This window comes from Heterodontus francisci, chromosome 25 (assembly GCF_036365525.1).
Source record: "Heterodontus francisci isolate sHetFra1 chromosome 25, sHetFra1.hap1, whole genome shotgun sequence".
Taxonomy (NCBI): Eukaryota; Metazoa; Chordata; class Chondrichthyes; order Heterodontiformes; family Heterodontidae; genus Heterodontus; species Heterodontus francisci.
In genome coordinates, this window is record NC_090395.1 from 33,636,866 (window position 1) to 33,662,088 (window position 25,223).

Consider the following 25,223-nt stretch of genomic DNA (forward strand, 5'->3'; position numbering starts at 1 on the left):
CTGCCACTCCCCCAGAGGCGGCACCTCAGCAATGCCAGTAATGTGTCAGAGGACAGATTGATGGACTGCTGTGACACCCTGCAAACCCCTGGTATCTACAGGCAAGATGGCAGCAGTCTGAGCTTGCATGACTTCAGTCTGATTTTTCACTACAGCACTCAAACACTGGGTGGTTCCGGCTTGTGTTGCAATGAAAGCTGAGACATCAGCCATACGTTGCATCATGGATGGGTTTACAAGTGTTCTTATGGAGCTGATCACCACTTCCATGCAGGATTGCATGGGCTCCAAGCTCTGCACAAAGTCATGTGTCAAGTCCCTGCGACACTCCCCTATGCTCCTTGGCATTGACTACAAGCTTTCTGGTATGCCTGCCAGAGCACCAATCATTTCAGTATGCATACCCATCAGCTGCATTCTGTAGGCTGCTCCATCGAATTCCTCATCTGAGTCCTCTGCAGCATAACTTGTGTGCAACCTCGCCCATCCCCATCCCCCCAAACCTCGGTGGGCAACCACCTGTCCTCCCTAGTCCTCAGTCTTGGTTGAGGCTACTCATGCCCTGTGTCTCATCACGTTCAGATAGTGCTTCTTCAGCTATCCTCTAAAGTGCAGGCAGCGTCAATATGAGCTGATGGCTGCTAGTATGAGAGTGAGTGATGGTGTTTCTTCTTCATCACTGTCTTCCGGCTCTTTCTGTTCCATCACTGCCTGGCCAGCTTGCAGTTTTTGCACATCTGAAAGAAGAAAGACACAAGGGTCAGGTTGTTTTGAGGAGGCGGAGGTGGGGCAGGCAAAGTAAGAGGTGCATGCTTACAGCATTTGCAGCTTGTATAACAGACGACATTGTGGGATGAGGGAGAAGGGGGATATGAGAAGGAGGATTAGGCATGAGGTTACCGTAATCTTCAATGGTTTTAGCCCTGCTGCTGGCCACTGCCTCAGCAATGGACATCCCAATAATGGTGAGCACCTCCATGGGGGTAAGAATATCCAGTCATGCCTGTACCCCGCCTGTTAGGTGATGCCGCCTCCGTTTATACACCACCTTGTTCTTCAAGAGAGAGAAGTGTGTCAGTGAGTCTGGTGCAATGTTTTCGGGTGATATGGCAATTATGGTTGAATAGCTGGCAGTGTGTTCAAGCTTTGAGATGTGGGCGTGAAGCTTGCAGCAGTACTAAGTGTGTGAGGGTGAGATGAAGCTATGGATATTGGGTATAAGTTGTGATTAATAGAGTTTGTTGGTAGATGAGTGATCAGGGTGTGGTGCATTGAGTGGTGTGAGATTACATCTTTATGTTGTTAACAATAATTGATGACTGATGTATGTAGCAAGTGCCCATTCTTAAAGGCACACAACCCACAAACTGTAACTTAAAAATTTAAATAAAACTTAACAAAATCAAATTAAATTTCTGTTCTCGGTGCTGATGACACTAGTTCCTCTGGTTACCACTGATTACGGAAAACCCCAAGCGTACTGGCAGACACCATGTACTACATCTCCAGGGACACTTAGGTGCAAATGTGGCTGTGGAAGAGGACCATATGATCACCTTGAATGCCTGCTGCCTGGAGCTGTTGATGGCCATCTTGGCCAGGCCCAGAAGCAGTCCCACGAAGTGGTCGTCTGATTTGCCCGCTACCCTGCCTCCAGCATTTAAATTTTTGTCTCTGTTTCCCAGCTGGCAATCAGACAAATTGAGAAGCTGTCTGGCTGTTGCCCTGAAGGCCTGCGCTGGAAAGCTGCGACCAGGAAATGGAGAGGAAGGAGGGTTGGTGTTGAGATCGGAGGCTGGTGGAGGGAGACATCGCGAAGGTTGTGGCAGGGGTGAAATTGGAGGCTGGGGAATCAATATGGCAGTTGGTGGGCGGATAGGTGGGGGTGTGGCAGATAAAAGGCCCTGGCGGTCAACATAGAGGCCGGGGTGGGGGAAAGATTGAAGGTCGCTGGTGGGGGCAGTAATATAATTAAGTTCGGGGGAGAACAGGAGGGATATCATGGTGTAAAACGGATGCCAGGTTGGGGGAGTGGCAGGAGGGCAGCTGATCGCAGGGAGTGTTGCACATAGCTTGGGGGGCCGGGGTCGGTGGTGGAGGGGAAGCACTCTTGCTCCTCCTGGGCCACAAGCATAGCCAGAAAGGCTCTTAACAGTTGGATCCAGCCTTTCTCACCTCCCTTCGGCTGCCAGATTTCTCGAGCCGTAGGAAACGCAGCCCATGGCAGCTAAACCTAAAAGCCCATAAAAATCTGAGGCCAGAGCCTCGTTAGCATATTTAAATAGGAGAGCCACCACTTGGGAGCAGGTGAGTCACCCACCGCAGTCCAAAGTGTAAGAGTCACTATGGCCTAGAAAGAGGCCATTCGGCCCATCAAGACCATGCCGGCTCTCTGTACAGAATCCAATCAGCTCCATTCCCCTGCTCCATCCCCGTGGCCCTGCAAGTTAATTTCCCTCAAGTGCCTAACCAATTACCTTTTGAAATGATTCATCGTCTCCGCTTATACCACCCTCATAATAATCATCGTTAACTTCACCACTCACCCAAGGCCAGAATTAGAAGGGCGGGAAGAGGAAGTACGTGACCCAATGCCGCCCCGCCTACTTGCAATGTCACGGATGTAACCGGACGCGGCAGTAACAAGTAGGTGAAGTTGGGTTTAGATGAAGCTGAGTGTCGTTACCTGAGCAGGAGCCGGGCTCGGCCTGATCACTCGGGGCTCTTTCTGTAATTGTAGGCCCCGGCGCCAGTTGCCGGGGTAACCGAGCCTTTCTCCCTTCGTGAGGATGGTAACGGTATTAAACATCCACCGACATTAAATCGAGTCAGTAAGTCTGCTGTCGTGCAGTCAGATTCACAGAATCTTTGTTAAAATAGAGTTTTGTGCTCTGCTGTGGTAAAATTGCACGTTTTTGTCATTTTTTTTTAAATGCAGCAATATGATTGTATCAAAGCCATGTTACTGATCGAATCTAAATTTGTAATCATAGAGAGGCAGTGTTTATTGGGGAGCATCATATCTGTCCCAAATACCCAGTTCAACTCTCAAAACCAGCTAATGCAGCCCCAAAGCTTAAGCTGTAGAAGTGTATTTGATTCTTCATTGTAATAAAAATGTAAATCAGTGCATGAAAGACTGAAGGGAAATTGGTGCATTTCTAGGTGGGATCCAGGGGCATCTTTCTAACTCAATTCCGACATTATAACTGTGACTGCACTTCACAAGTACTTCATTAGCTGTAAAATGCTTTGTGATAAAGGCTGGCTTAGGTCTGCAAATGAAACCCAACCTGAGCCTGACCCCTTTCTTTTTTTCCTGTGCCTAACCACTGGAATGTTTAGGTATCCTAGCTTGTGTTTTTCACTTTAAGCTTGTGCTGTGAGCAACAAAAACTGTAACTGGACTTGAAAGGTTGTTTAAAAAGTACATTTAAGATTGGAGCCACACACCGTAGGTGGTGATAGTGTGTCTGACCTGACCCCTGAATGCCGGACCCGGAAGAGTGACCCGACACATAATGTCTGGTTCAGTTTGGGCAGCCGTGCTCTATTTTGGGATGTCTGGTAATGGAAGATGCTTTATAAATGTAAGTCTGTCTTTCAATTGAATCTTGTGTAAATTTGAATGTATTTGGATTAACTTGTGTTGTAATATTTCAATTGTTAGATATTTAAATCTAAGAAAAGGAAAATTGACATTTTGGATTTTCATCTTTCCTGCAATAGTATCTCCTGCTTCAATCTTCGCCTGCCCTAATTCACCAAGGAACTCTCCAATTCCCCTTCCTTTCAGGAAGTTTCCTCCAAATCTGCCAGTTCTCAATGCCACTCTTCACACCCCATCCCACCAATCAACATGGCATTCCTTTCCCCTCTAAACTGGATACACTCTTCTTCCCCAAATCAAAATGGTGTTTCTACATTCAATCACATGAGCTAATGCTGGCATTCTCCATTTTGTTTTCTCTTTCACCCAAAGCACTGAATCTAGCTTCTGCTACTTGTGCCCATTCATTTCCCTTTTCTCCACAACATTACTATCCATTTCTACTTTCTCATCATTGCTGTGCATTTCACTGACTCTCTTCTCAGTTCTTCATGCATGAGGCTGTTAATGGAAATGATTCCTGTTCTGCATTTTGAATGTTACTTTGACTCAGTAGCAGCACTGTTGCCTTTGAGTCAGAAAGATTCAAGTCTCACTGCAGAGACTTGAGAACAATCGAGACTGGCAACTGTTGTACTGAGGGAGTGCTCCATTTTACGAGGTACCCTTTTTTGTACAAGTTTTCATTGTGGCTTCATCTTCCTGTGCAGGTGTCGTCATCACTGTGGTGCATGAGGAGGCCATTCGGCCTATCGAGTCCATGCCCACTTTCTATAGAGCAATCCAATCAGTCCCATTTCCTTGCTCCATCCCCGTAGCCCTGTAAGTTTATTTCCTTCAAGTCCCCATCCAGTTTCCTTTTGAAATAATTCATTGTCTCCGCTTCTACCACCTTCCTAGCCAGTGAGTTCCAGGTCATTACCGTTCACTGTGGGGGAAAAATGTTCTTCTTGACATTCCCCATGCATCTCTTGCACAAAACCTTAAATCTGTGTCCCTTAGTCCTTGCACCATCAGCTAATGGGAACAGCGTTTCTTTGACTACCCTATCTAAACCTGTCATAGAGTTGTATAAAATTATCAAATCTCCATCCAATCTCCTTTGCTCCAAGGTGAACATCTCCAATCTAACCTTTTGTAGATAAAATCCTGCATTCTTGGAATCATTCTGGTAAATCTCTGCATCCTCCCTAAAAGCTCCCATGATTCTAATCAAAGAGCAAGGGAGTTACTTCATCTTGCCCAATGCTTATTCCTCAACCAATACCACTAAAGCAGAATAGCATCTCATTTATCTCTGCTGCTTGTGGGTTCAGGCTGGATGTTAAGTGGCTACTGTGTTGGCCTTAGATCAAAATGTGCCTTTCACAAGGGTACTATGGTGGATCAATGTGCCAGTGGCTTGTTTCACAGAGATATAGGGCAGCTTTGTATGTGTGATTCTGTACAGGAGTTCCCAAGTAAGTCTGTTTGCTTTATGAAGTTCTGACAAATGTGTCCTTCCCCATGCAATGAGAGGGGGCAGATTGGGGATCTCATCAATATTCTACAGAACACAAATGTACAACTTGCATTTATACAGCACCTTTAACATAGTTAAATATCCCAAGGCAGTTCAAAGGAGCATAATCAGACAAAGTTTGACACTGCGTATGAGGTATTAGGAGAGGTGACCAATAGCTTGGTCAAAGTGGTAGGTTTTAAGGAGCTTCTTGAAAGAGGAGAGGGGTTTAAGGGTGTGAATTTCAGAACGTAAGGCCCAGGCAGATGAAGGCAAAGTCATCAATAGTGGAGCAATAAACCTGAGTAGAATGTTTCAGCCCTTTGAGATAGATGATTACAGAAAGGTATTGACAGAAGGTGAGAACAGGAGGAGGAGAATATTATTGTTAAAAGTATATTCATTTTACCATGTTTAACAGGTGGCAACACAAAAGGAACTGAAATGAGCAAAATGGCATGTTTCACAGACAGACCACTAGAGGGAAATGTAAGTATGTGGCTTGCACTGAGCAAGTGCATTGCACATTTTTTTTTGTTAGTTGTCTTCTGAAGCTATTACTTCAGATACCTGCAGCGCATTCTTTCCATGCTTGAGGTGCCAAAAAAGATTTGACAGCTACCAAGTCCAGATAATATGGCATATAGACTTGAGTACTGAGATCTCTGCTTGTCCAATTCTGGCCTCTTGCACATCCACAATTTTAATTGGTCCACCATTGGCCATGTCTTCAAGTGCCTATGCCCTAAGCTCTGCAGTTCCCCTTCTCCATCCCTATCCTCCCTCTCCTGCTTTTAAAGCCTACTTCTGACCAAGTTTTTGTTACTTGTCCAAAGATCTCCTTGTATAGCTTGCTGTCAAATTTTAGTGCTCCTGTGAAGAACCTTGGAATGTTTTACTACGTTAAAGGAGCAATTTAAATGCAAGTTGTTACAGCTTCTGCTTAGTGATCTGTGACTTTTCCTCATACGTTTGCATACTTTCAGATGGGAATACTGCTTTTAACTATTTTATGTAAGCTAGATGAAATCTTTAAATGGGAAACTACTCGACTAATGAAAGACTTCTGTTGGGGTTGGGGGTGGTTGAAAAAGGAATGGCAAATGTTCCAAGCGTTGTAATAAATAACTCTCTCTTCATTGGCTGCTGCAGAGCTTTCAGATCCATTATGTGACTGGTGATCTGTTCACATGTCCAGTGCAGGATGCACTGGCACACTGCATCAGTGAAGACTTCCGTATGGGGGCAGGGATAGCAGTCTCATTCAAGAAGAAGTTTCAATCTGTAAAGGAGCTGCTGAATCAGAGTAAGATATTAGCTGTTGGTGAAATAAAGTTCAATCATAAAATTTACTTAAAATGAGTATTTTGGTTCATTGAAGGTTTTGGCTCCACCCCAAATTCTTAAGTCAAAAGAAAAGGTAATTAGTAAAGTTCTTTCAGAAGTGGATGTATGCTCCATTCTCTAGTATTAACATATGCATATAATCATCCCCAAAAATTTAGTAGAAACATAAATTAGAATAGTTATGCTGTTTTCCATCAGAATAAGTGATTCCAATTCTAAAATTATGACTATTACTACTTTTTAAAATGTTAATATTTTGCTAACCAACTACAGGACTTGTCTGGCTTGGTTTATCCTTTTTCAGAGGTTTCAGTTAAACAGCTATTATTCAAAGGCTCAGATTAAATTGTGATTGGAATAGGGTAGTCCAATTAAATCTTTCTGCGACAGTCACCAGAGCCAAGCAGAATTTGAATGACTTTCTGCTAAACTCTAAAAGCTGCAATGAAACATGCATCTTAGGAAATCACAGATCATGTTTCTATTTGACTTGACTCCTCCCTTGTAACTCTATTGCTGATCTGAATATTATATTGAGTTAAGCTGAGATATAACTTATTCTATGAAGCTGGCTTTTCGCCCATTATGTTTGTAGAAAATTTTAAAAAGCCAATCTTGAGGCAATATTTTTGATCTACCTGCACTAGCTGAATTTGTACTGCAAATGTTCACTGTAAAAAGTGTCACTGCTGTTTATTTTTGAGCTTTTATTATAAGGAAATTGGCTTGGCTTCTAATCACATAGGAACAAGAGCAGCCCGTTTAACCCCTCGAACCCCTTTGGTCTGCCCGAAACTTGCTGGTCTTCCAGCGCAAAGAGTTGTCCACCACCGAATGTTGCAGACTGGCACATTCCAAGGTCCAGGACTACGTGCTGAGGGACGCACTAAAGCTTGGGGCAGCCGCAGCAAAGGCTCAATGGGGAAAGACCACAGTGTAAGGTTCCCCCACCAAGCTGGACTGAGGGGCTGGATCCATGGGAAACCCCTCGAACTGTATCGTTAATATTCTCAATTGCTGTAAATGTAAAACTGTAATTGACATGACAATTGTGAAACGGAAGGGTTGGGAAGAAACTCATGACCGTATTGAAGGAAACTGATCTCCCTTGCAATGTTTGTATTTTTTGGTGCTGTTTGGAAACTGTTTGGCAATGTAATTTTTACAGATTTTTATGAATAAAGTATATTTTGGAAATAAAAAAAAAAGTTTAACCCCTCGAACCTGTTCCACTATCTATTAAGATCTACCTGCCTTTGCTGCACTTCCCATAATATCTTTGGTAAACAAATCTATCAATCTGTGATCTAAAATTTTTAATTGATCAAACATCAATTGTCATTTTGTGGAAGAGTGTTCCAAGCTTCTACCACTCTTTGTGTAGAAGTGTTTCCTAATTCCACTCCTGCAAGATCTGGCTTAAATTTTTTTTTGACTATGTCCCCTAGTCCTAGATTCCCCAACTGGTGGAAGTATTTTCTGTCTGCCCTTTCTGTTCCACTTAATTTTTCAGACATTATCAAATCACACCTTAATCTTCTAAATTCCAGGGCATACAGCCCTAGTTTGTGTAATCTCCTTGTAGTTTAATCCATGAGTCTGAGTAAGTCTACACTGCACTCCCTCCAAGGCCAATATATCCTTCCTAAGATGGGGTATCCAGAGCTCCTTACAGTACTGCAGGTGTGGTCTAACCAGGGATTTGTATACCTAAGCATGATTACTACCCCTTTGTATTCTAGTTCTCCAGATATAAAGGCAGCATTTTGTTAGCCTTTGATTTATTTTCTGTACCTGTTCATGACATTTTAGCGATCTATCTACCTGGACCCCAAGTCTCTTTGGAGCTGCATTGTTTCTAGCTTTCCCCATTTAGAAAGTAAACGGAATTTTAAAAACCCTATAGAATGGGCAGATTAAGGTCATAAACAGAAGTTTTATTGTTTCTATAATTGAATCAGATGGAACTTAATCTGAGTTTTTTTTTCTAAATCCATTGCCACACTTATTCAATAACGTGATCTAATGTGTCATTTTAACCATGCTGTCTTGACTGTTGCGTCTTTGCAAGGCATTTACCTATTACTAAAATAACCATTTTTTTTTTTAAATTTGATTTTCTTTCCAGAAAAGACGACTGGGGATGTGGCAGTATTGAAGACAAAGCAAAGATATATTTACTATTTGGTAATGAAGAGAATACTTTAATCATTTGAATGCTGGAATTGTTCACCATTTGATTAATCTAAAATTCACAGGATGCAGAATAATTATCTTAACCTTTGATGCTTTTGGGTTTTGAAGCATACAGTACACATTGTCGAACAAGGTTTGTAATGCTTGAAATTTCTTCATTTTTTTTTGTTGAACCAAAACCAATCTGTACAAAATACCACAATCAGTCCCATGCAGCAGTTGCTTATGGATTAAGCTTGAGAGGTTCAAGATCCAGGCTTGACTGTAATGTCAACAACCTTCAGACTCCAGTGCACTCAGATTCTTATCTGTTGCTCACATGTTCCTAAGTCTGGTACTGACTGCTTTGTACAACCTTCAGTTGTTTGTCAGTAATGATCTGATTTGATATTATACAAGTCTTTGGTTTCCATTTACTTTTTTTTACCTTTTAATTGTCCAAATGTAAAACAACTTAAAGCCTTTACAAAAGTTTGTATACAGTATTAAAACATTTAATGTTGCAGTACAGTATCTCTTTCTACCTTTCCCCAATACATGCCATACAAAGTAGTCCTAACTTTTACAGGTGGGCAGGAAATACCTTGATTGTGTGAAGTACTGCATTCAGTTTTGGGGACGAAACCTCAGGAAGGAGAGATTGGATTTGGAGGGGGTGCATTGCACATTCACCAGAATGATGGGGCTAACAGTTTAAAAACTATGATGAGTTGCATATACTAAGCTTGTACTCTAGGGTATAGAAATTATGGGATGATTGATTTAGAGGAATTTAAAGGATTTAATAGGAAAACTATTTTGCCTGGGGGAGTCCAGAACAAGGGGGCATAACCTTAAAATTCAAGACAAGGCTGTTCAGCAGTGATGTCAGGAAGCACTACTTATAAAGGATGGTAGAAATCTGGAAAACACTCTTCCCAAAAAGCTGAGTCTAGGGATCAATTGAAAATTTTAAAACTCTTCTCCCCTTTTCCCCCCCCATTAGTTTCTCAATCTGACAAATTTAGCAGCAGTAAAATTTAAGTTAAATTAACCTGTCCACATGTTTTTTAATTCAGCCATGTGTGTAAGGCAAGGACTATTACCTGAAGGCAGTTTTGGGCTTATTCTTGTATAAAGTACATGGATGATAGCTGCATGTTATTGAGGGCTTGTTCACTTCTAATTTCTTTTTATTTTCTGTGTACAAATGTTGTAATTATCAGTTAGATGTAAGCATAGTGTTTGGGTCTAAACAATCATTGAAAATGACCTGAGGTACAGCAAAGGAATGGTCCATTTTGAGTATGATACTATTCTGTTTCTCAGAATGTAAGGCAGATTTTCAAATTTTCAGGTAATTGTATAATTGAATTTAAATGTTCTGCTCAATGCCTTGACCAAGATTTTGTTGCAATTCACTTTGATAGTAAAGTTAGAAAGACTTGCATTTATGTAGTGCCTTTCAGGACATCCCAAAGTGCCTTACAGCCAATTGAGTGCTTTAGGTAGCTATTGTAGGAAAAACAGTAGCCAATTTGCACACGGCAAGGTCCCATAAACTGCAATGAGATAATGACCAGATAATCTGTTAGGTAAATAAGAACAGAAAAGACTCAACGGGTCAGGTTATCGACTTGAAATGTTAACTCTGTTTATCTCTCTACATATGCCTGACCTGAGCCTTTCCAGCATTTTCTGTTTTTATTTCAGACTTCCTAGCATCTGCAGTATTTTGCTTTTGTAATGTTACCAATGTTGGTTGAGGAATAAATATTGGCCATGACAATAGCTTTGTCCGAAAGCGATGTCATTGCCCTAAAAAAAAAACTGCATTACACATTATTTCTGTTTCTCTGGTGTGGCAGAATAACAGGGAGGAATGGTTTCCATTACTGCAGGGGGCTTTACTATGTTTTGCTGTACTACCTACTGAGGCTATAGCACCTTTGTAAAATCTTAAAATTCAGCATTGCTCCACCCATAGCAGTGCAGGGTGAAATTTCAAACGCTAAGGGTAAGAGCTACGAATGATATGAAGCTAGTTTGTGCTTCCCTATGGCATAAACTTTCTGTTGAAGATATAATAATCTCATTTAAAATCTCATAAAATAGCTGAGCGTCTTTACGTATTAATGTGGCACTATCTTGTCACAATGAATTTTGTAGGCAGCAAAAGCATCTAACAAAAATGATGTCCACATTGTCCAAAATGTTATTTCTGTTCTGACTTTCAATTCCAAGAATGCAAAAAGCGACTTTTTAAATTAACTGAACACAGAAGCTGTAAGCTTATTTGTTAACCTTATACAATGCCCAGTCATAAATATGCTATTTAAACTAGTTACAGTCAGGACAACTCTGCTTTTCAACTCAACAAATATTTAATACCCTGTCTTCGCATAGCTCATGGTATGTGGGAGTTACAAGGACAATTAAATTGTGAATGCTCGGCTGATATTAAGTGGTTTGATTTTTTTTTTTTTACAGATTACTAAAAAGAGGGCCTGGCATAAGCCAACATATGATAGTCTGCAAAGCAGCCTGGAGGCCATGAAGAAACACTGTCTAAGTAATGGAGTCACACACATCTCCATGCCCAGGTAACAATAGAAAAGTTGAATTTGTTTTGTTCAGTTTTCCATTTGTCTGGTATATCGTTTTATGGTTTTTCTCAGAAAAATTAAATGTGTGCTGGGTGCTTAAAATTGCGGAGCATCTTTACATATTAATATGGTGCTGTATCTGGTCAAAAATGAATTTTGTAGGCAGCAACAGCATCTAACAAAAATGGTATCCATATTGTCCAAAAGAAGGTTTGAAAGACTGTTTCAGCCCATTGATGTCAGAACTCTCAAGATTGACCTGGTAGCATCATACACGTTCACTCAAGAGCAGCATCAACCCAATTGCTAAATGAATAAATTTGTGCAGATTGCAGGATGGGGCTTTAAATTGAAAAACTGGGAGGGCTCAGGTAAAGGGAGATTCAGAAATCTAAAGATAAAAATTGAGGCACTGTAGCAATTTTGGTAAAGATTAAGAGTGGGACAGGAAGGGAAGGAGAGTTTAACAGTAATAGTGCATCAGTGAATGAGGTCCATGCAATGAATAGTAATACAAAAAAAATTAAAGGATCTTTATCTGAAATTACGAATGCTTCATGCAAACTAGCAGCACAAATTGCGATAAATGGTTCACCGTTATGGAGACAGTTATATGGTGATCAGGGTTAATGAAATAAATATTCCAGTAGTAAGCCTGAAGATTGGGAGAGTTTTAGAAACCAGCAAAGGGCAATCAAAATGTTAATAAAGGAAAAATTATAATGTGAGTGACTAGCCAGGGATATAAAAACAGATTGTAAGAGTTTTTGCAAGTATATAAAAAGGAGAGTTGGTCCCTTAAGAGGCAGAAACAGAAGAGATTACCATGGGGAATAAATATTTCGAAAAGGCAGGCAGAATGGATGTTCGTAAAGGATGACATAAGGACAGTAATAAGAATAGATCTTGGCTCAGAGGATCAGGACGTAGAATCAGTATAGGTAGAGATTAGGAATAACAAGGGCCAGAAAACACTGGGGATTGCTTATAGGCCCCTTAACAGTAGTTATACCTTTGGCCAGAGCATTAAGAAATATTTGGAGCTTGTAACAAAGGCAGTGCAATAATGGTAGGGGACTTTAATCTTTTAGACTGGATAAATCAAATTGGTAATGGTAGTCTGGAGCAGGAGTAGGCCATTTAGACCATCGAGCCTACCCTGCCATTCAACATGATCATGACTGATGATCCACTTCAATGCCTTTTCCCACACCATCCTCATAATCCCCTTATGTTTGTACAATGCTTTTGTGACAGCTTCCTGGAACAATACATTATGGAACCAAGTAGGGATAAAGCTATTTTAGATCTAGTGTGTAATGAGACAGGGTTAATTAGTAATCTCATAGTACAAGATCCTCGGTGGGGTGGGGGAATGATCATAATACAATTGAGTTCCATATTAAGTTTGAAAATAACATGCTCTGGTCTCAAACTAGAATTTTAAACAAAGCCAACTACATAGATATGAGGGGAGAGCTGACAAAAACTCAGCAAGAAAGATCCATCCATGGTTTACTAGGGAAGTTGAAGATAGTATTAGATTAAAAGAGGCCAATGTTGTGCAAAATAATCGTAAGGCTGAGGGTTGGGAGAGTTTTAGAAACCAGCAAAGGGCAGTCAAAATGTTGATAAAGGAAAAATTAGAATAACAGTAAACTAGCCAGGAATATAAATCAGATTGTAAGAGATATAAAAGTATACAAAAAGGAGAGCTGGTCCTGTAAGAGGCAGAGACGGAAGAAATTATCATGGGGAATGAGAAAATGGCAGAGACATTGAACAAGTATTGTTTGTCTTCACAGTGGAAGACAGAAATTGTATCCCAGAAATAGAGGGTAACCAAAGGACTAAAGATGAGGAAATTAAGGAAATTCATATCAGCAGAGAAAAAGTATTTGAGAAGCTTGAAGGACCAGAAGTTGACAAATCCCCAGAACCTGGTGGCCTACATGCTAGGGTTCTAAAAGAGATAGCTGCAGAGATGGTGGATGCATTAGTTATGATTTTTCAAAATTCCCTAGTTTCTAGAACGGTCCCAGCAGATTGAGAGTTAGGTGTAACACCACTTCTCAAGAAAGGAGAGAGAGAAAGCAAAGAACTACAGGCCAGTTAGTCTGACATCAGTTGTTTTGGAAAATCCTGGAATCTATTATTAAGGGCATCTTAACAACGCTGTCAGGCAAACCCCCAACTGTCAAGACTGAGGCACATGATTTCGCCGCATGAATATTAAAACTTGAAATTACAAGACCCTGACTGGAAGGGCATTTGTATAGAACTAGCAGTGTTGGAACAAAAGGGACCTAGTAGTTACTTGCACAATACATAGAAGTGGTCAGACCAGTTTTAGTCATATGACTAACTGGCTGTGGCAGAGAATTTGAACTTCCAACAAAGGATTTTGAAATGTTCCATACAAGAAGCTGGTCACATGACTAACCTGCTGGGCAACCTGGGAGTTTTTTTGAATTTGAACTCTCAAAGGAATTGGAAGAGAGAACGCTGTGTGCTCATGGACTGAGAGCATCTCCTGTCTGCCTGCTTCCATCTCTTCCCACGGAACTGAATCTTGTCAAAACATGTGAAACTCTGAGGAAGATTTCCTATGTGAACAAGGTTTTAAGACGACTACTGGGCCCCAACCCAATGCAAGACTATATCTTCAATCAAGGACTACAGCGAGCTCAAGAAACAGTAACAAGATATTGCCTCAGACTGCTCTACTTATCTTTTCCTCTGCTCTTTCCTGTCCGCGTGTGCATGCTAGCGTGGCCATGTCATATATCCATAACTGTGAACTGTATTAGAGTTTAAGGTTTAATAAATGTCGTCATCTTTAAACCATATAAAGCCTGTTTGTGCTCATTTCGTTGCCTTATAATTGGAAAGTTGTGCACAAGGATTCACAAAGGGGCAGCTCAAAACAGTGTTTAAAATAAAACCCTGTTACAATAAGATCAGGTAAAGACAGCACACAAGACTCCTAGACACATTTCTCACCTGGTCGTAGCAATGCACTTAGAAAATCTGAGTCGATATGATTTTATGAAAGGGAAATGGTTTTTTGGGGATGTAACTAGTAGGATGAATAAAGGGTAGTCAATAAATGTTGTATAGTTGGATTTCCAAAAGGCATTTGATGTGCCACATAAAGATAAACAGGTTAAGGGCTCATGGAGTTAGTGGTAGTATAATAGAACAATACAGGATTGGTTAACAGACAGGATGCAAAGATTATGGATAAATGGGCATTTTCAAGATTGCAGACTGCAAGGATCAGTGCTGGGGCCTTAGTTATTTCTAATCTATTAATGACCTAGACAAAGAGTAATGAATCCAAGTTTGCTGATGCAATGCGAGATGGAAGTATAAACTGTGGGGAGAACACAAGGCTTCAGAGATATAGAAGGATTAAGCAAGTGGGCAACAAGATGGCAGTATAATGTGGGAATATGTGAGGTTATTCACTTTTTGGTAGTACGAATAGAAAAGTGCATATTTTTCAAAGTGTGAAACTTTTTTTAAAATATTGATCAGAGACTTGAGTGTGTTCTTATAAGGAATGCAAAGTTAGCATGTGAATACAGCAAGCAATTAGGAAAGCATCATGGCCTTTATTGCAAGGGGACTGGAGTACAAGAATAAGGAAGTCTTGCTACAATTGTATAGAGCTTTGGTGAGACCACATCTGGAGTACTGTGTGCATTTTTGGCCTCCATATTTAAGGAAGGATATACTTGCATTGGAGGAGGTTCAGCGAAGGTTCACTAGATTGGTTCCTGGGATGAGAGCTGATGGGAGGCTGTGTAAATTGGGTCTATATTCTCTGGAGTTTAGAAGAATGAGAGGTGATCTCATTGAAAGATACCAAATTCTGAATGGGCTTGTCAGGGTAGACACTGATAGATTCACCATCCAGGGGAAAAAAATCTAGAACATGGGGGTGCAGACTCAGGATAAGGGGTCAAATCATTTGGGACTGAGATGGATAAATTTCTTCACTGAGGGTTGTGCATCTTGGATTGTCTATCCCAGAGAGCTGTGGTTGCTCCAATGTTGAGTACATTTCAAGACTGGGATAGATCAGGGAATCAAGGGATATGGGGAGCAGGTGAAAAAGTAGAGTTGAGGCAGAGGATCAACCATGATTGTATTGAATGGTGGAGCAGGCTCAGGGGGCCTTATGGTCTACTCCACCTGTTTCTTGTGTCTTTGGGTGTTAAACCATCACTTGGCTTTGGGATTTTGCAGTCTAACATTCTGCATCACGCAGGGCCTGGATGGACTGTATTGCTAATGCGTGTAACTGTTTTCTCTGCAGGATCGGATGTGGACTGGACAAACTGAAGTGGGACAAAGTTGCTACAATAATTGAAGATGTCTTTAAGAACACTGATATTACAATCACTGTGTACTCTTTGGAAACACCTGTTAAGGTTACATCCTACACTAAATGGCATAGCTATTCCATGTAAATAGCACATGAGGATTGACTCATTCGGATAATTGTTGGATTTTTACCATTGAAACAATAGCTGCCAAATAGTTGAAACTATTTGCTAAATATGTTTACTTGTAAATGATGTGTAACAGTAGATTTTAACTTCATAATGGGTGGCATTCACCTTCCAATAAAAAGCCAAGAGTGCCTGTTTTTCACTAACCTGATAGCCAAATTCTGTTCTCAAGATTTCTTTATTTCAGAATTGTGCATTCTCACAGTTTCTTGGATAAAAACAGACATTCTCCCATTTTCAATGTTGACATTTGTCAATTTGTTTAGTTAAGTTAACCTGCTCACATGTCTAAGTTTATTGTGCTTTTCTCAGCATTTGCAATGGGCTTGAGAATGTAAATAACTTTAGAGTTGAGCTTGCTGAAATCTTTTAACTGTTGATTTCAATATTAAACATTGGTTTGTGTACAGTATGTAACTTAGTGAGTTAGTACCATTTTTCTATTAAAATATGCCAAGTTTTTTTTTATTTTAATTGTTTGAAAGCTGGGTAAAACTGTGACCTTTTTATATCATTAGGAAACTTTTTTTATTTGTGTGAAATTTTGATGTTGGAGTGTTAATGGAAATCTCTATATCTGCATCTATGCTGATGTAACATCAGATTAAGGAAGTACTGGTCTTGTGTGATTCCCAGGTATTGCAGATCCTTCCTTCCACAGTTACAGAAAAGGCACAAATTAATGGGGCATAGTGAAAGGTGGCTAATTCTGTAGATTGTTAAGCTCCATTTTTGTGTCACGTCTACATGTGGAAATGAGTTGCAAGGCCAAAACTTTGACATGTCCTGCCTTCATTTTTTAAATTCATGGTGACTATATGATGCATCATTGAGCATGCTATTTGTATTTACACCTAAAACACTGTCACTTGTGTGATGTAAGGCGAGTCGTATTCTGCTACATACAGTACCAGATATATGCCTGCTTTACAAGTCTTCCTGCTAATGGGGTGGGGAATACAACAATGATCTGGAGAGCCATTGTGGCCAGAGCAGTTTTGACATTAACTGAGAAAAGCAGGTTGTCCTAAAAGATCTTCCATTTTGAGCCTGTCCAGAACTCCCTAACAATAGATTTAACTTATCTGAGGAGAAGTAGTGTTGGCGTGGAAGAAATTTATTCATTTTAGGGATGGGTTTTGCTCTTTGCCACTCTGGCATTGTACATTGTTTCCAATTTGCACTCCATTCAGGTAATCAGTATTCCCTTTCCATTGAAATTAATGTAATGGAAATCTGAGTTCTGTTGCCAATAGGCAAATTTCCTCACCAGATTTTTCTTTGTGTGCTCTACCCAGAACTTATCCTGGTAAAAGATAAGATTCTAACCCACTCCCCATCTGTTCAAAATGTATCAACAGTGAGTCTTTTGTACTGAGAATACATGCCTGCAGGAGGGCAAAATAAAGGAGCAAGTGCCTTTTAATCTGATATAATTATAGGTGTGATCTTGGATGCCATTCGAAATTGTCAAGTTTCAAGGCTTCAAATGTGTTTAATGAACCATCGAAAATATAGTGTCTGGGTTTGGACTGTGAGGTGTGAAGAAATGAGCAGCGGACATGCCTTGTGCAGATGACCATCAGTACGTAGCTACAAGGAGGCCATGACCAGCTTTGAGAGCCTGCCCACTGTCCTTAATTAGACAGCGAACTTGCCCTCTGGTCACTAATTGGGCATCTCGGGGAAAAATTACAGGGAGGGTCTCTAAACCTGCCTGGAGTGCTGCCTTTGGGGACCTGGAGGCCAACTGGGAAGTCCCAGGTGGCCATTAACAAGCTCAATCAGCTACCTGCTGTGTGGGAGCATAGCCTAGCTGCCCCCCCCACCGCCACCCCCTTGCACCCACCAATCCACCTCTGGGGAAAATGACCCGGGGGCAAGATCACAGCTGGCAGCACTATTTTTGGTATTCACCCAGGCCCCAGCAGGGGCTAAAAATCCTCCCCAGCACGCGCTCTACCTGCACCCACTTCAAAATTGTGCCATTTATTTTACATTGCCTCCTGTCATTCTTCCTACAACAATGAATCATCTGCCATGTCTCCCCATTTCACCAGTCTGTCTCAGTTCTCCTAAAGTCTGTAGTTTTCCTCACTTTTTATGTTATCTCCAAACTTGAAATTGTTCCCAATATACCTATGTCCAGGTAATTATCAGAGTACAGTAGTCCCAAAACTGACCCCTGGGTGACACCATGGCACATTTCCCTCCAGTCTGAAAAACAGCTGTTCCCACCCTTCCGTTCCTTAGCTAATTTCATATCCACACTGTCACTGTCCCTCTAATCCCATGGGCTTCAGTTTCTATTTAAAGTGTTGATGATATGGTGCTGGCTAAGGAGATGCCAGCTATTCCTCAGTAAACTGTTAATACTAGTAGTAAACTCTGGATGACTCACTGTCAATTATGCACTATAAGACCCATTAACTTTCCAGGCCAGGTGATATAACAGTCTGCACAAATACAGAGCCAGGGGTACTACTAAGGAAAGTCTATTAGGGTGGAGGGCGGGTGTGATTGAATGACAGAAGGGATGATTGAGACGAACAAAAGGGACAACAGAGCAAGTAAACAAAAGAAGGGTCTAAAGGTGTAAATGATGGTATAGCCATTTATAAAGTAGGTTTTGCAGCATGTTGTAGTCACTTGTCAAAATATTTTTACTGTGCTGTTTTTAAATTTGAAGACAATGGATGGGTTTTAAATTTTTTTGTTTGAAAACTTAGTTTGTGATGTAGTCAGGCTATAATGCAGCTTATTGCTGCTGCATAGCCTTGGCTGATGTGTCATTTTAGTCTTGGTGTAGTGTTGCATCAGATTTATGTGGACACAATCTTGCATGCCTAGGTTATAGAGTAGCTGAAGTGATCCGTTTTAGCAGCATACCATATGCTGAAGTGCTGTCAACTCCTTAAAATTTTATTTATGCATCTGTCTGTTTACCCTTTTCAAATACTTTAATTTTTAACACATTTTTTGCACTTGTGATCACTGAAGAGGTTGATTCTCTGCAGTTTTCTATGGTATTTAGAAGGTGATATTTACAAAATGTACTCCGGGAACATTGAGTACTATTCCCAGAGCCTTCTAAAACTGTGCAACTCTTGTCATATACTTGGCTGTGAGGGATAGCAGAGCTGCTGCTATCCTGAAATGGCCTAGTGGTTCACTCAGCTGAAGCAGGTTTTAAAAATGGTGAGCTGTTGTCATTCTTGTAACCAAGGTGGAATTCGGTTCAGTGTGTCCCTGCTTTGCAACACTTAGCTAGTTGCACTCTCAGGCATGGTGTGAAAGGAAAATATGTGCATATTGAAAGCTGAAAATTTAGTGTAACCCTTGTGTGTTTAACTGTTGTAATGTTTTTAACCCTTTTACTTAATTCAAAGACAATGCTGCATTTTTTATTTGTTATTGGGATGTGTGCATCACTGGCAAGAGTAACATTTATTGACCATCCCTAATTGCACTTGAGAAGGTGGTGGTGAGCCTCCTTCTTGAACCGCTTCTGTCGACATGCAGGTACACTCACAGTGCTGTTAGGGAGGGAGTTCCACAATTTTGACCCAGGAACAGCGATGTAGTTCCAAGTAAGTCAGGATGGTATGTGGATGCAGGAGAGCTTGTAGATGGTGGTGTTCCCATGCATATGCTGCCTTGCCCTTCTAGGTGGTAGAGGTTGCAGGTTTGGAAGGAGCCTTAGCAAATTGCTGCAGTGCATCTTGTAGATGGTACACACTACTGCCACTGTGCACCAGTGGTGTAAAGAGTGAATATTTAAGGTGGTAGATGGAGTACCAATTAAGCAGGCTGCATTGTCTCGGATAGTGTCAAACTTTTCCTGTATTGTTGGAATTGCACCCATCCAGGCAAGTGGAGAGTATTTCGTAATACTCTAGACTTTTTCCTTGTAAATGGTCGACAGGCTTTGGGGAGTCAAGAAGTGAGTTACTCGCTACAAAATTCCCAGCCTCTGACCTGCTCATGTTAGCTACAGTATTTTTATGGTTGGTCCAGTTCAGTAACCTGCAGGATGTTGATGGTGGAGGTTTCAGCAATGGTAATGCCATTGAATGTCATGAGGAGATGGTTAGATTCTCTTGTTGGAGATGGTCATTGCCTGCCACTTGTATGACATGAATGTTACTTGCCACTTATCAGCCCAAGCCTGAATGTTGTTCAGGTCTTGCTGCATGTGGGCACAGACTGCTTCAGTATCGGAGGAGTTGCAAATGTTACTGAACACTGCAATCATTTGTGAACATCCCCATTTCTGACTTTATGATGAAAGGAAGGTCTTCGATGAAGATGGGTCTAGGATGCTACCTTGAGGAACTCCTGCTGTGATGTTCTGGAGCTTAGATGTTTGGCCTCCGACAATCAAATCATCTTTCTTTGTGCTAAGTACGATTCCAACCAGTGGAGAGTTTGCCCCGATTCTCATTGAGTTTAATTTTGCTAGGGCTTCTTGGTGCCACACTTGGCCAAATGTTGTCTTGATGTTGAGGGCAGTCACTCTCAACTCGCCTCTGGAATTCAGCATGTTTGGACCAAAGCTATAATTATATATGCACTGCATAATAATGTTATGATTTATTCTTAAAGATAGGATTTTCAACTGAGGACTATAGCCATTTATTTATTTATTTAGAGATACAGCACTGAAACAGGCCCTTCGGCCCACAGAGTCTGTGGCGACCAACAACCACCCATTTTATACTAATCCTACATTAATCCCATATTCCCTACCACATCTGCACAATTCTCCTACCACCTACCTACACTAGGGGCAATTTACAATGGCCAATTTACCTATCAACCTGCAAGTCTTTGGCTGTGGGAGGAAACCAGAGCACCCGGCGGAAACCCACACGATCACAGGGAGAACTTGCAAACTCCACACAGTAGAGTTGGAAATACCTTGGAAATGTTGAATCGGTGCACAAGGAATGGATATAGAAGGCCAACCAGCTGTTGGAACAATTCACCAGGAAAGTAAAGGAACTCCACAAATACCTGGAACAAAATAACAGTGCAGGTTGCTCTCAAATTTACAACAACTCAATACTGCCCCAATCTCTTGGTCCCAGTGTGGAGTAATCTGCATCCAGATTAAACTAGGACACAAGAGTGAGAACTACCCAACATTGTGTGGACTGGAGTCTTGAAGACATAACTTTACTGATATAAGAAATTTTACTGAGAATGGAAACATTTGACTGGTCAGGAGCTAAGTGTATCGCAACAAGATAGTGTTGCAAGTTGATGATCACTCTTTTCTGCCACCAGAATACTTGTATTAGAATCTGGGATCTCCAGTTAGTGCTGTATGAAGTCTGAGAAAGTTAATCTGGAAAACAAAGTTTATCATTTGATAGTACAATTGTTTTCAAATAAATTCTGTGACATTCCAATGCAAATAATATCCATTAACCAAATACCTGGTTTGTTGCTGATTTTTATTCATTTGTCATTTCTGGAGGAGTTCACAATGAAAGGTTAATGTTGTGATGGGTATTATCAGTCTACTTATTAATAAGGCAAATGTTAAGCCCTGCACATTCCTACATTTCGTATGTGTACTGTGATTTTCTGCCTCAGTTCCACAATTGTATATATTAACTCCTGTATATGTCGAATGTAAGCTGGGCATGACAACCTATGAAGAGAGGCTGAGTAAATTCGGCCTATACTCTCTAGAAGAATGAGAGATGATCTCATTGAAACATACAAGATTCTGAAGGGGCTCAACTGGACGGACATTGAGAGGTTGTTTCCGCTGTTTGGGGAACATGAGGGCACAGCGTCAGGATAATGGGTCGATCGTTTAAGACTGAGATGAGAAATTTCGTCCCCCAGAGGGTTGTGAATCTTTGTAATTTTCTATCCCAGAGGGTTGTGGATGCTCCATCATTAAATATATTCAAGGCTGAGATCGATAGATTTTTGATCTCTCAGGGAATCAAGGGATTGTGGAGAGCAGGCAGGAAAGTGGAGTTAAGGTAGAAGATTAGCCGTGCTTATATTGAATGGCGGAACAGGCTTGAGGGGCTGAATGGTCTACTCCTATTTTTTATGTTCTTATGAGTAGAAGCTTCATGATGAAGTTAATATATTTAACAGAATGTCGATATAATTTTCCAGCACCTTCAGTTCAATCTTTATTTTGCACAAATGTTAGGAACATCATGCCCACCCCACTGAGTCCATGTACGATTATGGAACCATATACTGCTGATCCTTTAAGACGAGGAACATTAGTTTCTTTGATACTGTATCTTTATAATGTTTCATCTCTTCTCAACCAATATCAATTCAACTCTTGGTTACAACTGCCATTTGATCCAAATCTTTTGTGTTATCCCATACATGTCCCAATTTAGATAGGAACAGTCACCCTTGTGAAGAATGTTGTCTTTGTTCATGGTACCCTATGGACAATACATCACTTTGTTGCAGTTATAAAAAGTCACAGAGAAACTGGTGAACATGTCCTCCTAGGTGAAGCAAGCATACTTAGAAATAAGGGATATGCATGATCTAAAGGCAGTGAGTGTTAAATATTAAACATTTTATTAAACTTAATTACATTAATGATACAGAGTAAATTCAGACTTTTTGTTTGTTTTTGTGGGCTGTGTAGGTGCAAAATATGGAGGCTTTGGCCCACAAATGAAGTTTAAATTCACGTTACCATTATTTGGCATCATTTTGCTGATAGGAGCACTAGAACACGGCATACACAGCTCACTGACCTAGCTCCCTGAATTGATTTCATGCCAAATGCCTGTCCAACCGCCTCTTACACCTGCTCATTGAATAGCTTTGATCGTTACTTGGGGCAGTTAATTTCAAATATCCAGTACCCTCTATGTAGTTGTAGCTAGAAATGCCTGTTTGCCTTTTCTCTTTTGAGCTTCATCTCATACCCTGATCAGTGTTCTCAGGTCCATGGTTTCTCAGGGTTATTGATATTATTAAGGATTTTGAATACCTCAATAAAATTCCATCTCGGTCTTCTGTAACATAAAATCAGTAGGTGTTGTCTCTCCTTGTGGTTTAACCATCTGATGCTTTGCATTATCACTTTTACTGCTCATTCTGCTTCCTACTGTATTTCTCACTAGTGGCATACAAAAACTTTGTAACTTTTGCTTTGTGCCATTTAAACAAAAATCACCCTTCTCCTAACCATCTATTTCAGTCTAGCTCCATTAATTGCTTCAATAAAAGCAAAATACTGTGGATGCTGGAAGTCTGAAGTAAAAACAGAAAATGTTGCTATCCTAAAAGTCATCAACCTCAAAAGTTAACTCTGTTTCTCTCTCCACTGATGCTTCCTGACCTGCTAAGTATTTCCAGCATTTTCTGTTTTTATTCCATTAACTGCTTCCTGACTCACCTAAAATCTATTTCCTAAAATTAAAGTCTTACCCATAGTGAGAAACATGCCAAACTTATTAAGGTTAACAGCTCCATTCAGTCCGCAAGCGTGACCCTGAGCTTCGACCACCTGTCATTTTAATTCTCTGCTCCACTCCACTCTGACCTTTTTGTCCTCAGCCTCCGACACTGTTCCAATGAAGTTCAACAGAAGCTCGAGAAACAGCACCTCATCTTTCGACTAGGCAACTTACAGCCTTCCGGACTCAGCACTGGGTTCAACAATTTCAGGTCATAAACTCTGTCCCCATTATTTTTTTGTACAGCAGATATTGGTGATTCTATTTTTTGGATTTACACCTCCTCTAGATGCATCTTTTGTTTCTTGTCTCAATAATATCTCTTTTTGTCATGCACCATCATCCCTTTTGTCATATAATCTCTCCTGCCTTCCACTCCATCACAAACCTTCCCTTTTGTTCTTTCCACCCCTCCCCTTTTCCTTGCCTTGCTTAATAACTTACATCTCTAAGTACTCACAGTTCTCACAAAGGGTCATCGACCTGAAAATCTAACTCTGTCTCTCTCTCTCCACAGATGTTGCCAGACCTGCTGATTATTTCCAACATTTTCTGTTTTCGTTCAGATTTCCAGCATCTGAAGTAATTTGTTCTTGTCATTAAGGCTAAGGTCAGATGTTTAGACATCTCTGGTTTGTTTCATAACAGTGGCACAGTGGCGCAGTGGTTAGCACTGCAGCCTCACAGCTCCAGGGACCCGGGTTCGATTCCAGGTACTGCCTGTGTGGAGTTTGCAAGTTCTCCCTGTGTCTGCGTGGGTTTTCTCCGGGTGCTCCGGTTTCCTCCCACAAGCCAAAAGACTTGCAGGTTGATAGGTAAATTGGCCATTATAAATTGTCACTAGTATAGGTAGGTGGTAGGGAAATATAGGGATAGGTGGGGATGTTTGGTAGGAATATGGGATTAGTGTAGGATTAGTATAAGTGGGTGGTTGATGTTCGGCACAGACTCGGTGGGCCGAAGGGCCTGTTTCAGTGCTGTATCTCTATCTAATCTAAACAACTTGTATTTATAAATGCACCTTTAATGTAGTAAAGCATTCCAAGGTGCTTCACAGGAGCATAAAAAAACAAAATTTGACACTGAGCTGTGGAAAGAGATATTAGGGCAGATGACCAAAAGCTTGGACAAAGCAGTAGGTTTTAGGAATGCCTTAAAGGAGGAAAGAGAGTTAGAGCAACAGAGAGGTTTAGGGACGGAATTCCAGAGCTTAGGGCCTTGATAGCTGAAGGCGCAGCCCACACTGATGGAGCGATTTAAATTGGGAATGCTCACAAGACCATAGGAGCAGGAGTAGGCCATTCAGCCCATCAAGCCTGCCCCGCCATTCAATGTGATCACGGCTGATCATCCACTTCAATGCCATTTTTTCATGCTATCCTCATATCCCCTTATGTCATTTGTATTTAGAAATCTGTCAACCTTTGCTTTAAACATACTCAATGACTGAGCTTCCACAGCCCTCTGGGGTAGAGAATTCCTCTGAGTAAAGACATTTGTCCTCATCTCTCATAAGTGGCTTCCCCCTTATTTTGAAATTATGTCCCCTGGTTCTAGACTCCCCAACCAGGGGAAACATCTTAGCTGCATCTACCCTGTCTATCCCTTTAAGTATTTTGTAGGTTTCACTGAGATCACCTCTCATTCTTCGAAACTCTGGAGAATACAGGCCCAGTTTCCCCAATCTCTCTTCATATGACAGTGGTGCCATCCCGGGAACAAGTCTGGTGAACCTTGGTTGCACTCCCTCTATGGTAATACTTCTTTCTTTCGTTGGCCCCTTTGTCTCAAGAGCCAATGGGTAAGTGCCTAGAGATGGTCAGTGGTTTGTGGAGCAGCGCCTGGAGTAGCTATAAAGGCAAATTTTAGAGTGACAGACTTTTCCACAGGCTCTGCAGATAAAATTGGTTGTCGGGGCTGTTACACAGTTGGCTCTCTCCTTGCACTTCTGTCTTTTTTCCTGCCAACTGCTAAGTCGCTTCGACTTGCCACTCTTTAGCC

The 25,223-nt window shown here is 41.1% G+C and overlaps 1 protein-coding gene across 5 annotated transcripts; it reads left to right on the forward strand.

The window, feature by feature from the left end:
• Nucleotides 1-2,599: 2,599 nt before the first annotated feature.
• On the forward strand, nucleotides 2,600-15,905 carry LOC137383810 (ADP-ribose glycohydrolase OARD1-like). 5 transcript variants are annotated; one of them, XM_068057052.1, is made up of 7 exons: nucleotides 2,653-2,831; nucleotides 3,346-3,590; nucleotides 5,533-5,600; nucleotides 6,264-6,417; nucleotides 8,587-8,645; nucleotides 11,124-11,236; nucleotides 15,564-15,905. In XM_068057052.1, exons 2-7 carry the CDS (start codon nucleotides 3,578-3,580, stop codon nucleotides 15,715-15,717), a joined length of 561 nt encoding a protein of 186 aa, XP_067913153.1. In that variant the 5' UTR covers nucleotides 2,653-2,831; nucleotides 3,346-3,577; the 3' UTR covers nucleotides 15,718-15,905. The 5 variants fall into 5 exon arrangements, with proteins under 5 accessions (XP_067913155.1, XP_067913153.1, XP_067913154.1 ...); XM_068057054.1 differs by lacking the exons at nucleotides 2,653-2,831; nucleotides 3,346-3,590 and adding an exon at nucleotides 2,600-2,646; XM_068057053.1 differs by lacking the exon at nucleotides 3,346-3,590.
• Nucleotides 15,906-25,223: the final 9,318 nt, after the last annotated feature.